Here is a 13066-nt window from a genome sequence, read left to right on the forward strand (position 1 = left end):
ATCTGACTTTCCGCTTAATTATTTTGCATATTGACTCTGTTTTGTAATATGAGAAAAACTGGCAAATAGGAGCATTTGTCTTGCTCATCTTTTCTTGCACTTTGAACCCTATAATCCTCTCAGTCCTTCTAAATGGAAGCGCTTCTTTCTCTAATGATTTCTACTGGCCTTTTCTAGACCTTTCAGAACAGATACATTTACTATTACAGTCGTTTTAATGTGCTGATATCCCATCCACACACATTATCTGTCATGGTATCAGACATTCCTCTGAGTTTTCTACAAGAATCAGTTACTTAGAAATAAAAATCCAAATTAAAATCTACTCAATAGCCATTTTTGTTGAGTTTTTATTTAGATCTCTTTGCTTTGTTGTGAAGATGCTATAAAGTAAAATTATAGTGAAATATGAAGTTAGCATAGCAACATCATTCTTGTATTTCCTTGGGTATGCAAGTGATCCATGTTCCACTTGAGTGAGGCAGTTTGACTTGTGAAGCACATAATTTTGCATGTGCAGATATGAAGTGAAATGACTGCTTCTTCTTGATGAAGAGGAAACAAGGCAATGTTTGTTCTGCTACTTATTTATTAATTCAATTTAGATGCTGCCCGACTCCAAAGTGACTCCATACTTCAAAAATGTACAGCGTAGGTATGTTAGGAACTACTCCATTTTTAATAGTCAGGTACTCAGAAATATATATTGTACAACACATAGTTGAGCTTTTATTTTAGGCAGATTTCATACCTTGCCTTCTGTCCTTCTGAAAGAGAAATTCAGTGGTACACCCATATAAGAGAGTACCGAACCTCGTCCACTGGGAGAAATTGAATTGACTGTACGCATTTTCTAATGTCCTTTTTATTCACATGTGGTGCAAAGTTTAAGTATACTACTTTTAACCTCCAGGCATCACAAAACAGACAATAATCTTATTCTCTGCCTTTAACAGATACTTCAGAGATGACCTCCAGGAAAATAGCAGAATTCTGTTTGATCACCATTGCTGTTCAGTGGGTGTTAGCATAGTCTCTGCTGCTGTCCAGAATTTTATAGTGTTAAATTCCAATTTGGTTACACTATGAGCTTGAAGCAGCAGTCATGAAAGCAAATAAATTTGCACTCATCTGTTCCCAGGACTCTTATTTTTAGCAATGAAATTATATTTACAGTGTCTAGTTTAAAATTTCAATAACAATTGAATGATAGTTCAGACATTTTAGAACCTGTGTATTTTAGCTGTTTTGGTAATTTTGCATTCATTTGATTAACAGTCTTCAGAGCAGAGCAAATTATTCTGGTTCTTGGATTTTTTTAATAGTTTACTTCCCATTTATACATAGTATTTGAAGGTTTTTTTTCTATTATGTTTTGAAATTGCAAACAGCAGTAGTCACTGAGTATAATTAAAATTTATTTGATTGATTGATTAGTTTCAAACAGGAGTTTTGATCAAAGTTGTAATGAAAAATTACATAGTTCTAGTATTCTAAGGCCAGTAATAAGTGACATCATTTCCAGTGTGCATGGCACATGCTTGTTTTTTGCCACTTTATCATATTAAGTTACCAAACTTACTTTTAAGCAAGAAAGCATCCGTACTAGTTTCCATAACATGTAAAATATTATTATTAATGTGTAAAAGGAAATTTCACAATTCTTTCATTTCCTCATTTATTTGTCCCAAATGTTTGTTCTGGCCTCAAAGAAAATGAAAAATCGTAATCATAACAAAGTGAGAAATTACCTTGCATTTTCCCCCTACAAGTTCTCTTTTAATTTAATTTGCTTGAGAAATTGTTTCAAAGGAAAAGAGGCTTTCAGAGAAAGTTGAATGGGTGGAGTTGGCATAAATACTTTGTTACAAGGTGACCATTTGTAAATTTTCTATCTTTTATTGTATAATATTTCTCCAGAGATTTACAACCTCCTTATGAACTATGCTTCAATTAAATGCCCAGAAGACACAATAATAGAGCTCCTCCTATTGATATTTTGGGGTATTGTCACTAATAAGGGGAATCCTGCTTTTATTAAATTATTGGAGAATTTATCTGTCTCCCCCTCCCCCCAAGAAATTACCCACCCATTTTCTCTACCCATGAATATAGTGTAGAATTTCAAACTCTGCCTATATCTAGTTCTCCAAGGTAATACAGTTTTGTCTTTCACTATTTTGCTATTATATTTTATGGCAATAAAGTATGTTATTATCAAGTCTTATGCTAACAATAATATATTGCTTAATGTAATTATGTTGTTAATTTTACTGATACCAAACAGATTTGTTGATACATTTTATGCCCAGTTAAATGTTACATTCCAAATAACACTAGCATCAACTGTTCATTATTTAAACTGTTGCATAATGGTTTAATATAATATATATTTATTGTAGCTACTGTAATTAAATTGTCTATTTTGTGAAACACTTTGATCACAAAATATCCATCTTTCTTACTCTTAACATGTGGTGCCCAGTCTCTGCCCTAAATGTAATGTGGATTGAAGGACCATCCAGAGTAGATTTTTAGGGGTGCAGGGGGCCATTGGAAGAAAGGGAACAAAAGTATGTGTGCAACACATGCTATATAAATAAACTTATTATAGTCTGTCTGAGCCATAGGCATGATAAATCTTAATTTTAATTTCTCATGAATGTCTACTGATACTTCATTTGTAATAAGAGGATCTAGATGGTTTCATTATGTCAGTGTTTCAATTTTATTAGCCAACTATGAGTTCATTACTTTAGTTGATTTACTTTTTCCCCAAGAGAATAAAGCAGTAATAAATATGTTACTAATGTATTATTTAGCCATAGTAGCAAGTTAGTCAGTGGTTGCCTCTGTAAGGGAAAATGTTGTCTGAAGCATGCTATGGAATAATTGATCCCACTACTTACACCATATATTCTTTTTCTCTAATGAGATGAATGCTTCAGGACAAAAACATTCATGCTGAATTCTAATCCTGAAATTAAAAAACAAAACAAAACCCTAAGTTGAAGTACAAAAAGCAATAGTCTTTATGTGAAATAATCCAGAAAAATACTTTTTTGTCTCATTATTAATCATTTTATCTCAGTTCTCGGCTAAATGTGTCTCCAGAAATAAATAGGGTCTGTATGGTTTTAGGTAGATTTTGTAATTAAATGTGATGTGCACAATACAACAAACTTTTTAAAAAGTTAAGGAAGGCACTGGTAGAGAAGTGATATTAGGAGCAGCATAGCTGGCAGTTCATAAATGAAAGAAGGGCAACCCATCAGTTGTACGACCTCTGTCAACTCATTTCAGCCTCCAGACCAGGACCAAGCCCTTTTTGTGTTTTAGGAGGCTTTGGAAGTAAATAAGGGGTGAATGGGTAACTTTATGACATCACTAGCAACACCCTGAATTTCTTGGAGGCAGACTCTTTTAAAAAAAAAAAAAAAAAAGCATAACTCCTGGCCACAAGAAAGTTGCTCACTGCTGCCATAAACTATTCTATGGGGGGAAGTAAGTCTCTCAGCACATATTTTAATAGATGTAGAACCCTGGTAGACACTGTCTCTAGACTCGCAATTACTGACTTGAGCTGATAATGGGGTGTAAACCTCTTTCCCTTTTATGAATATAAGTAGCATTGATTGGATGAAAAGCATGCTTTCTTCAGAAAAAACAAAAGTAAACTTTCCCCCTTGCATGTAGGCAGGGAAAAACTAGAGTAAGCCTTCTCACCAAAAAAGATATAAGGAGACTTTATTTCAAAGCTGTTTGGATATCCCATGCTGGTCTTCAGCTCAGGTGTGGACTAGAAATCATGTCTTCCATTTTGAATTTAATCTGTGGGTTTTCATAGAATATTTCAGTTATAATTTCCTTTCATAGCTTGATCAATAGTTGTTTTTATTTTGGATGTGGTTCATAATGTTCTAGATTATTCACAATTTGATTGTATTTTGATACTGAACAAAATCAAATGTGGATTAATCCCACACCTGACACTATCAAATAAAATTCCATCAAGTTCAGTATCTTTTAAGTTAGGAAAGGTGCTTCTGAGAATCTCAGACACACACAAAAGCTATGATGGCAGATAGCCATCCTGTCTTCTTCCTTCTGAGCATGGGTGAGTTTTACTTGTTGGATTAGTTAACCTTATTCTTTTGTAGGTCCCTTGCCTAACTTTTTTGAAATCAGCTTAAAAGTTGCAGATTATTTATTGATTTATATTTTAAATTTAGTCACTGCCCATCTCACTCAAAGAGTGACTCAAGATTATTTACATTTTGACCGTATTAAATAGAACTATTTATTTGGTTATGTTACTTCTGATCCAACCAATTCTCAAATATTACACATGTACTTAGAACTTTAATGGTTTCTAAAAACACTTTTCTAAAATCAGAAAGATAATGAAAACAGTGAGCAAATAAATAAAAATATAAAGCATACATATTTCTCTGTTTTAAGTGTAGAGGAAGGACATGCAATCAAACTAAACAGAAAACCAGAGAAATGCCTGGGAGAAGAACGTACAATCTGTGTAGTAACATACACAATCTGTTAAATTCTTCCAATATTTGAAGTTTAAACTATACAGGAGTAATTTTGTTAGAAATAAATTCCTTAATGGGCTTCAATTCTTTCAGGAGTATACAATATATTTATATGACTTTTTAAAGCATTGTTTATATTGAATATTTTGATATGATTATTGTGTACTGGAAAAGATATACTTCAGATCAGTTTGAGGCTCACATGAGCAATCAGCAAATCTGATAGGCAGAATGAGGATAAACCACAGTTCAATTAATTTTGTGTTGTGTTGTTTACTGGATTAATATCTTATTTGTTTATCAGATGCCAATTTAAATTGGGATAGCAGGCTGTATCCAACATTTTTTGAATGGATTTCTACTCAAAAGGAGATCTCTTGCACCTCCTCAGATCTGCCTGAGGAAGTCCAAAGTGCTCTGGAGTGGTGGACTCCATTCCATCAGTTGATGGACATAACCAGATCCAGTCCTATATATTCAGTTCTAGACTGGGATTTTGAATTGAGTTGTCACTTAGCTGAATGGTCAGCTAATTTAGTTTAAAGGTTGTTTGGGTTAATCCATTGTTATTGATCCTACTAGTGAATGAAAATCTAGATGGTCATGTCAGTTTAAAAATGTAGATTTGTATACAAATATTCACAAAGCAATTTCCAGTTCACACCTAGGTCTCTACCATCACACATAATACATAATTTGATTCAAAGATTGCTTAGACGTAGCTATACTATTTGTATTGATACATATAGGACTAAATAGCTGAGTAAAATACTGTATGTCAATAATACGTTTTCATAAATCAGTGCAGGCTAACTTCCAGAGTGATCTACTAATGTTTTGTCCTATTTTGTCCACATGTAAATACTTCCTTCTTCTCTAGGCAACAAATGAAGAGCTCAGTTTACCGAAGCAGACAGTCTTTGAATAGCCCTAGTCCAGGAGAAACTGAAATGGATCTTCTAGTTACACGTGAAAGACAGAGACGTGGTATCCGCAATAGTGGATATGATGTAAGTGTATGGAGAATGCATTTATTGAGCGTATTTCACCATTAATAATTTGCTTTAGAAGAATTATAGTACACATTAAACTTATCTTAACAAATTTATGTATTTACATACTTGCAGCTTTGAGTTCACAATGGAAATCAATATTTTGCATTTCCAGGATGAATGAATTCAGCAGAAGGTGTAGAAAATTAACCCCTGAAATCAGATTGAATTTTATATGTTCATTTTTATGGATTTAAAAGATTTGTGCATGCACATACTCATTCCAAAAGTTTAAAATGACTACCATTTGGATAATGTTGTTCTACAGAATAGTCTGTGCATTGTTAGTTATACCTTGATTGTTATTACTGTCAGGATACTTAATATAAATTTAACAAAAACCCCAATAAAAAAATAAATACATAAATTATGGTTACTATTTTATTGTACTATAAGGGTAGCTCTAACACTCTACCACAAGAGTCATAACAAGAACATTGAGATTTTTGTACTGGAGCTAAGAAGCTACTTCCTAAGAATCTCAGTTTGCTTACCTTGTTTCTTTTAAGTAAGTTGCTAAAGCTTTAGGCAGCCTTCCCCAGTCTGGTGACCTTAAAATGGATTAGATTATAACAGGCCTGTACAACATATGGCCTGCAGTCTGCATGTGGCCTGCCATGCAGCCTTGTGCAGCCACCCAGCGTTTTTTGACAGCTCAACAAATGTTAAGTGTACTTTTTTTTTTGGAAATGAACCTTACTGTATGTCTTGTGTGTCATGAAATATCCCAAAAGAATATAATCTGCAATGACATTTTGAGGCAAACATCATGCCCTTGCTAAATTAGACTATAATGAGAAAAAAATTAAAGTTACTAGTTTACTGAAAAATCTCCCTAGAGAAAAACAGATTTTCAAGGGTATAAACACTGAAATTGAGACTGTTACTAAAGTAAGCTTTAAAATTGCAAGGGAAATCATTGTTGCTGGAAAATGTTTTACAGACGGCAGATTTTTTAAAGAAGTGTATGCAGATTGCTGTGTCCAGTTTTTGCCCAAAAAAAGAAAGCAATATTTGATAATGAATGACTGTTCAAAGAAGAATAGCTGACATTTCTTCCAATCTTAGTGATCAGTTATCTGAGAAGTCTACATAATTTCTCTTTTATTCATTAACTTTTGATATAAGCACCGATTTGAAAGACATGGCAAAATTACTCATTTTAATAAAATGAATCAGTTCAAACTATGAAATTACTGAGGAGCTTGCCAGAATGTGCTCTATAACTAGTCATATAACTGGAAAATAATGTTGTGATGAAGTCATAAAATGTCTTAAAGAAACATTGAAACTTGATCTGAAGAATTTGATGGGGATTTGCACTGATCGGGCACCAGCCATGAATGGCAAAAAGATTGGAGCAGTTGCTCTTCTTGAGCACTATATCAGACAAGAAAAACCAAACACCACTGCATTATTCATCTGTAAGTTTTGTGCAGTAGTTTTAAAATGTGATCATGTGATGTTGGGGGTTGCCTCCATTGTTAACTATCTTGGCAGTAATGGACTGAAGCTCAGAACCTTCCAAATATTTCTTCAAGGAGCAGAATGCCAGGAGCTGACTCTTAAAAGGTGTGTACATTAAGCAATCTTTGAAACCAAAACCCTAAAGGAACTTGCTTTCCTATAAGCCCTTTCTGCCATAAACTTCATACAGCTATTTCTTCATTTGCTGACACCTGTAGCTCAAAAGGCTGCCCTTTAGTATAAGGTCCTAATGGCACAACTGCTGCTTTGGCATCAAACAAAATCTTTTGCTGCTCTTCTCCCCACTCAAATTGGGCTTTCTTCCGAGTTACATTATAAATAGGTCTGAGCCAAGTGGGGAATATGCTGTCTCCAAAAGCCGATTAAGCCGTCTAAATGTTGAGCTTCAGCTTTTGATGTTGGGGCTTGTAAAGTAGCAATCACAGTAAGAACTTTTTCAGGAATGTGCCTCACAGGTCATGCTCAAACCACCCCCAGAAACTGCACCTGTTGAGCTCGTCCCTGAATTTTCTTTGGATTAATCTCCCAACCCCGGGATCTCATGTGTTCAACCAAATGGTTAACCCTTGCTGCACCTCATCCTCTGTTGGACCTGTTAATAAAATATCATCAATGTAATGAGCAAGAAACAAAGCAGGATGTAGAGTGACTTGTTTCAAGACTCTTGCCACCACTCCATGGCATAAGATGGGCTATGAAGATAACCTTGTGACAAGACCTGAAAGGTATATTGTCTTCTTTCCCAATCCATAGCAGCAGGGTATCTGGCTTATATAGCCAGCACATACCAATCGAATAAAGGCTGTACTGCAGCAGCGTTAGGCAGTCTCAAATATTGATTAATCAAGGTGTCTTTAGATAATGTCCCCAATTTAACTAATTCCTCTCCAGTTAAGTAAAGGCTGCTAGTTCCTTGGTCCCACAGTCTTACTAACCACTGACTCAGCCTCTCCCCTGGCTTCTGCCTATTAGTCTTGGACAGGTCAGCTAATTCCTGCTGAGTATCATCCCTTACAACATGTATGGCCTGAGCAGCCTATGGGTTGCCAGGTGGCCCCTTGGTTTTATTGATGACTAAAAGATCCTGCCTCAGCCACCCAAGCACTCTCATCTCCTTCATCCTCCCCTTCTGTCCATCCTGATTCCTCATCATCAGAATTCCACACGTCTCCATCCTAGGTTTCTGGATTCCACTCCTGGGACAAGATGAGAGCTCTAACTTTGCGAGGGTTGGGTGTGCACCCTCTCTTTCCCTGCTTGCAATGTTTTAATTTTGCAAACTGAATAACTATGGTTGTAACTCGGTCCTCTACTAAATCCACTCTTCCTTGGGCACCTTCCAGTGCCTCCCTCAGAAGAGCCTGCTGATCTTCATAAGCAGTCATCTCATCAGTTTGCTGTTGCACCTTCCTCCGAGTGGCTTCTAACAGTTCACACACGTTACGGAGCTCAGTAAGAAGGACTCAGCCAAGCTCCGTCACTGCTTTCTGCCCCCCTTTCTTTCCCATTCCCAATAGCTGCATGCATTTAAGCACTGCATTGGTTGTTGAGCCTCCAAATCCTGCCTGCTCAGAATCACATGACACCGGTGGGGTCAACTAGTTCAACATTCGAGCCACTGGGCATTGTCACTGGATCCTGCTCGTGATACCAAAACTCATCTAAATAATATGAATCTGTAGTTTCAAGGAAAAGATCGACTGATCTTTAAAATGTATAATTCAATAAAAGCATTTAAAATGAAATTACATCTTTTTAAGGGACCAACTCAAGAAAGGAGAACTGGATCATTTTCCTACTTGTGCTCAGCATATTCCTCAAATGCAAGAGCACTGAGCTAGGAAAAAAATGGAGAGCATGTTAGTTTTCTGATTGAGGAATTTGACAAAAAGTTTGCTTTGACCAAAGAAGAAAAGATTCAATTAAATATGATTGTAAATCCATTTTCTATAAATCCAGAAGAAATACTGTACCACTAGATTTCCAAATAGAAATAATTGAGTTGCAATGTTCAGGAACTTATAAATCAAAATTTAAGGAAAGCAGTTTGATTTTTACAAATGTTTAGAGAAGGAAGAATTTAGAAAGCTGATTTAAACTTGGAAAACTTTTTGTATTTTTGGAAGCATATTTATATATAACAAACATTTTCAATCATGAACATGAATAAAAACAAAGAGTATTCTTCCATCGTTAATGAACATTTGCAAGACAGTTTAAGAATATCAACTTCTCACAATACAAAAAAAACTGTTGTTGAAAAAAATGCAATATATTGCATTGATTTGTTCATGTTTGTGTCATATTCTTCATATTTTCTAGTAATAAAATAACCTGTTTTTCCCAAAACAATTTATTTGTGGCCCACAATTATTTTTAATGTATCAGTGAGGCCCTTTCCCCTCTATGATTTGTGCAGGCCTGGAGTATTTTCCTTACACTCCAGTACTAGTAGTCATCCTGGTCAGGGCATTGGAATCCTAATACAACACAGGGCATGATGTTAGGCAAGCTGCATTACAGGGTTATAGACTAAATTTCAGGTTCTTACATAATGGTACTTCAGTGCCCCAGTTATTTGTTCTTTCTTATAACAGATGTGTGGACTAAATGGATGCAACTATATCTTATGTTAATTATATAAGTAATTTGTGTCTGTGTATCTTGATACCAATTTATATTGCACATGGAGAGGTGAAAAGAACACCTAATATTCATATGGCAACCTATAAGATAATACTTTATTTTTAGATAACATTATTATTTCCTCCTTTTCACTATGTTTTACTTCCTCATTTAATGTGTAACCAAAATTCTTTCAGTCATAATCCTAACTATTAAAAAAAGGAGAGGGGACTTGCTGATGAAATTTTCAAGTATTATGGCAGAAATGATACCATACAAAAGCTCTTTTTACATCACATAAAGAAGCCATAAATGGAATTTCATCCACTCTTATCTGGCTCACCACATCATGTTTATATGGTGGAAAAATAATGGGAGAGCAAAATGAGTGAATAACAGTTCAGAGTAATTCTCTGGAGATGCTTCTAACTGTAAAACTCCATAGAATCAGCATTATGATGTATAGTAAAGAATCCAGTGGAGCAATAAAATAATTATATTTAGTGAGGTTAAAAAAAAAGATGTCAAAAAAGAATAGGCTGTGTAGTAAAATGAAGAGCTTTCAGATCAAAGTGAATCTGACTGCTTAATAGTGCTTAACCATGTTGCTAAGTATAACTTCTTCTAGGAGGACACAAGACATGGTAGTGTCATGTGGAATCTAGTGATCCACTTCACTGAGAGATCTTTTTTCATCGATAGAATAGAAGGACCATTTTTTTTCCTCCTTGAAACCCCTCATACACTCTCAGAATCTGATCTGATGATTTTGATTGATTTTGATCATCAGGTTGTTTTCGACTCCTAATGACCACATAGATACATTTTCTCTATAATGATCTATCCCTTATCCTATCTTTCAGGTCTTCCAATGCACTCATTGTCACCCTAACTGAGTCGATTCACCTTGATGCTGGTCATCCTCTTCTTTCCTTTCCTTCCACCTTTCCCAGCATTAGAGCCTTTTCCAGAGAGCTGGGTCTTTGTATAATGTGTCTGAAGTAGGATAATTTGAGTTTGGTGATTTGTGAGTTGATTTGTTTGATAATCCATTAGTTTATTTTCTTGGCTGTCCATGGTATTCTCAGGAGTCTTCTCCAACACCAAAGTTCAAAGGGGTCAATACTCTTCCTATTCTGCTTCTTCAAAGGATCATCTAAATCAGTGTTTCTTAAACACTGGACTCTCAGGGGTCTGCAAAATCAAAATTATTTGCCAGCTTATGTTGAAAAATAATACAATATTAAAATCCCATCAAATAATCATGAGAAGTGGTAGTGGCACCGAATGCATCAACTTTAATTTTTAATATGGTAAATATTGATAGATATAACCTATGCAAACAAAAGCTCTTTTGGGGTATTCCATAATTTTTAAAAGAGGGAGGGGTCCTGAGAGAAAAAAAAATTAAGAAACACTTATCTAAGGGTCATATTTTTCATTTGTGGTGGTCATGTGATAAAGTTATACCCTTTTGGCGAAAATTTTTTGGAGAGGTAAGTATTATTACTAAATGAAGAATTGAATGCTCTCCAGAGTTAGGCTTATTGCATTTATTTACAGGACCAAACCACAAGCTTAAAATAAAGAATTGATTAACCATTTAATTTTAGCAGCCAAAACAATAATTGTGCAACATTAGAAAACTCTAGATAATATAACAATTGAGTTGTGGATTAGCAAGGTCTCTTCAATTGCCATATTAGAAAAAATCATAGATAAAGTAATGAGACTTCAGAAGCAGGAACCAAATTTTATCAGATTTGGTTGGATTTTATGGTTTACCTTAATAGTAATAGATTATAATTTGGTGTATTCTTTATATATGGTAAACTTTCACATGTATATAGTATTTTTCACATGTATGTGAAACCTGTACCTGTGTCTTTATCCACATTGTAGTAGATCTTTTTTGTATTTTCTATATTTTTTTCTTTATATGTATCTTGGATTTATGTTAATGTAGTTACCGGATATTGCTTGAAATAAAATAAAGGGTTTGGGGGGAAAAAAAAAAGAAACACTGATCTAAATCATGGGGAAGTTTGGGGAAAGAACAAGTGAAAATGGGAGTGAGTTATTTCTGAAGGAAAATTTTCAGTATCAGAATTTAAGGTCTTTTGTCACAAATTTTGATAAATAAACTGGTATGAAACTATTAAAGATTGTTGTACGGAAGAGGCCAGAATGTAAAGCCCCATCAGCTATAGTCTTCAAAATTGCTGTGCTATAGTCCTGTGAAATAGTAAAATATCCCTTTCTTTTTTTGGATTACCTTTTCTGTTTAAATGTACAATGACATTTCATGGACTAATTGCAGGGACTGTCTATTAAATAAGGAAGGATATCATCACAGTGATTTATGTCATTTGCATGATGACATCATTATCCAAATGATGCAAGTTATTACATTTGAGTAATGATGTCATTATGTAAAAGCCATAAATTGGCACAATAGACATAATTTGCATCATTCGCTAATGATATTATTACACAAATGATGTAAATCACCAGGGAAATTGTGTCCATCACATGCAAGGTCCATTTCATACAAAGTCCATTTATTGAGAACTAGTAAATCAAAGTTTCACTGTAGTATAAGCACTGCTACAATGATTTAATGGCAGATAAAATTAATTAAAGATTTTGCTTGCAGTAGAAGGAAATCTAGGGAAGGTTTTTTTTCTTCCCAATTTGTAAGTTGATTTGGATTTATGTCAAGATCAGACCACAGATGTATTTGGAACTATGTCAAGAAATCAGACCATGGATCTATTTAGTTGTCTCCAGCCTTGACCAGCCAGTTTCTTCAGTATGGGCTGATTTATATTTGGTTTTTGCCTTTTATATTGCTGTACATTGACCATATTTCTTTGAGTGCCAGAACCCAAATACAAAAAAACAAAAATTGTAGTACTTGTGAGGTAATAAATAATCTTGCTGTCCATTGAAGTATAGTGATTCTTTGCTGTAATATTTGTCAGGATTCAGGAAACTGCAACATCAACTGTGAAAGGATTGTCTGTGTTTTGACATTATCTGTCACAGTACATAAATCATAATATAAAATGCATCTAGGATTATAGTGTGCTATGCTTCAGTATGCTTCATTGCAGCAGCAATGTAAAGGAACAATCTACAGTATGAGATAAAGCTGGCTTTGCTGTAGTTATTCATACACAGTCTTTCCCTGACTGCAGCATTTCCTTGTGTGTCTTTTGCTTTGCAATTAGGTCATTGTGTATTTTTGTCACATTATTGTTATAAAATGGGAGTCAGTTTGGTGTACTGGTTAAAGCATCAGGCTAGAAACTGGGAGACCATGAGTTCTAGTCCCACTGAGGCACAAAGCCA

At 34.7% G+C, this 13066-nt stretch overlaps 1 protein-coding gene across 1 annotated transcript in view; it reads left to right on the plus strand.

The window, feature by feature from the left end:
- Window positions 1-13066, plus strand: part of KIAA1549L (KIAA1549 like) — a 114450-nt gene that overhangs the window by 74778 nt on the left and 26606 nt on the right. Inside the window, exon 15 of the mRNA XM_088145092.1 lies at window positions 5428-5557. Coding sequence (XP_088001218.1) covers window positions 5428-5557 — 130 coding nt within the window. The remainder of the gene's footprint in view (window positions 1-5427; window positions 5558-13066) is intronic.

This window comes from Python bivittatus, unplaced genomic scaffold, assembly GCF_059951505.1.
Source record: "Python bivittatus isolate LINGU-HERP-01145 unplaced genomic scaffold, Pbiv_v1 ctg000480_np1212, whole genome shotgun sequence".
Lineage (NCBI taxonomy): Eukaryota > Metazoa > Chordata > Lepidosauria > Squamata > Pythonidae > Python > Python bivittatus.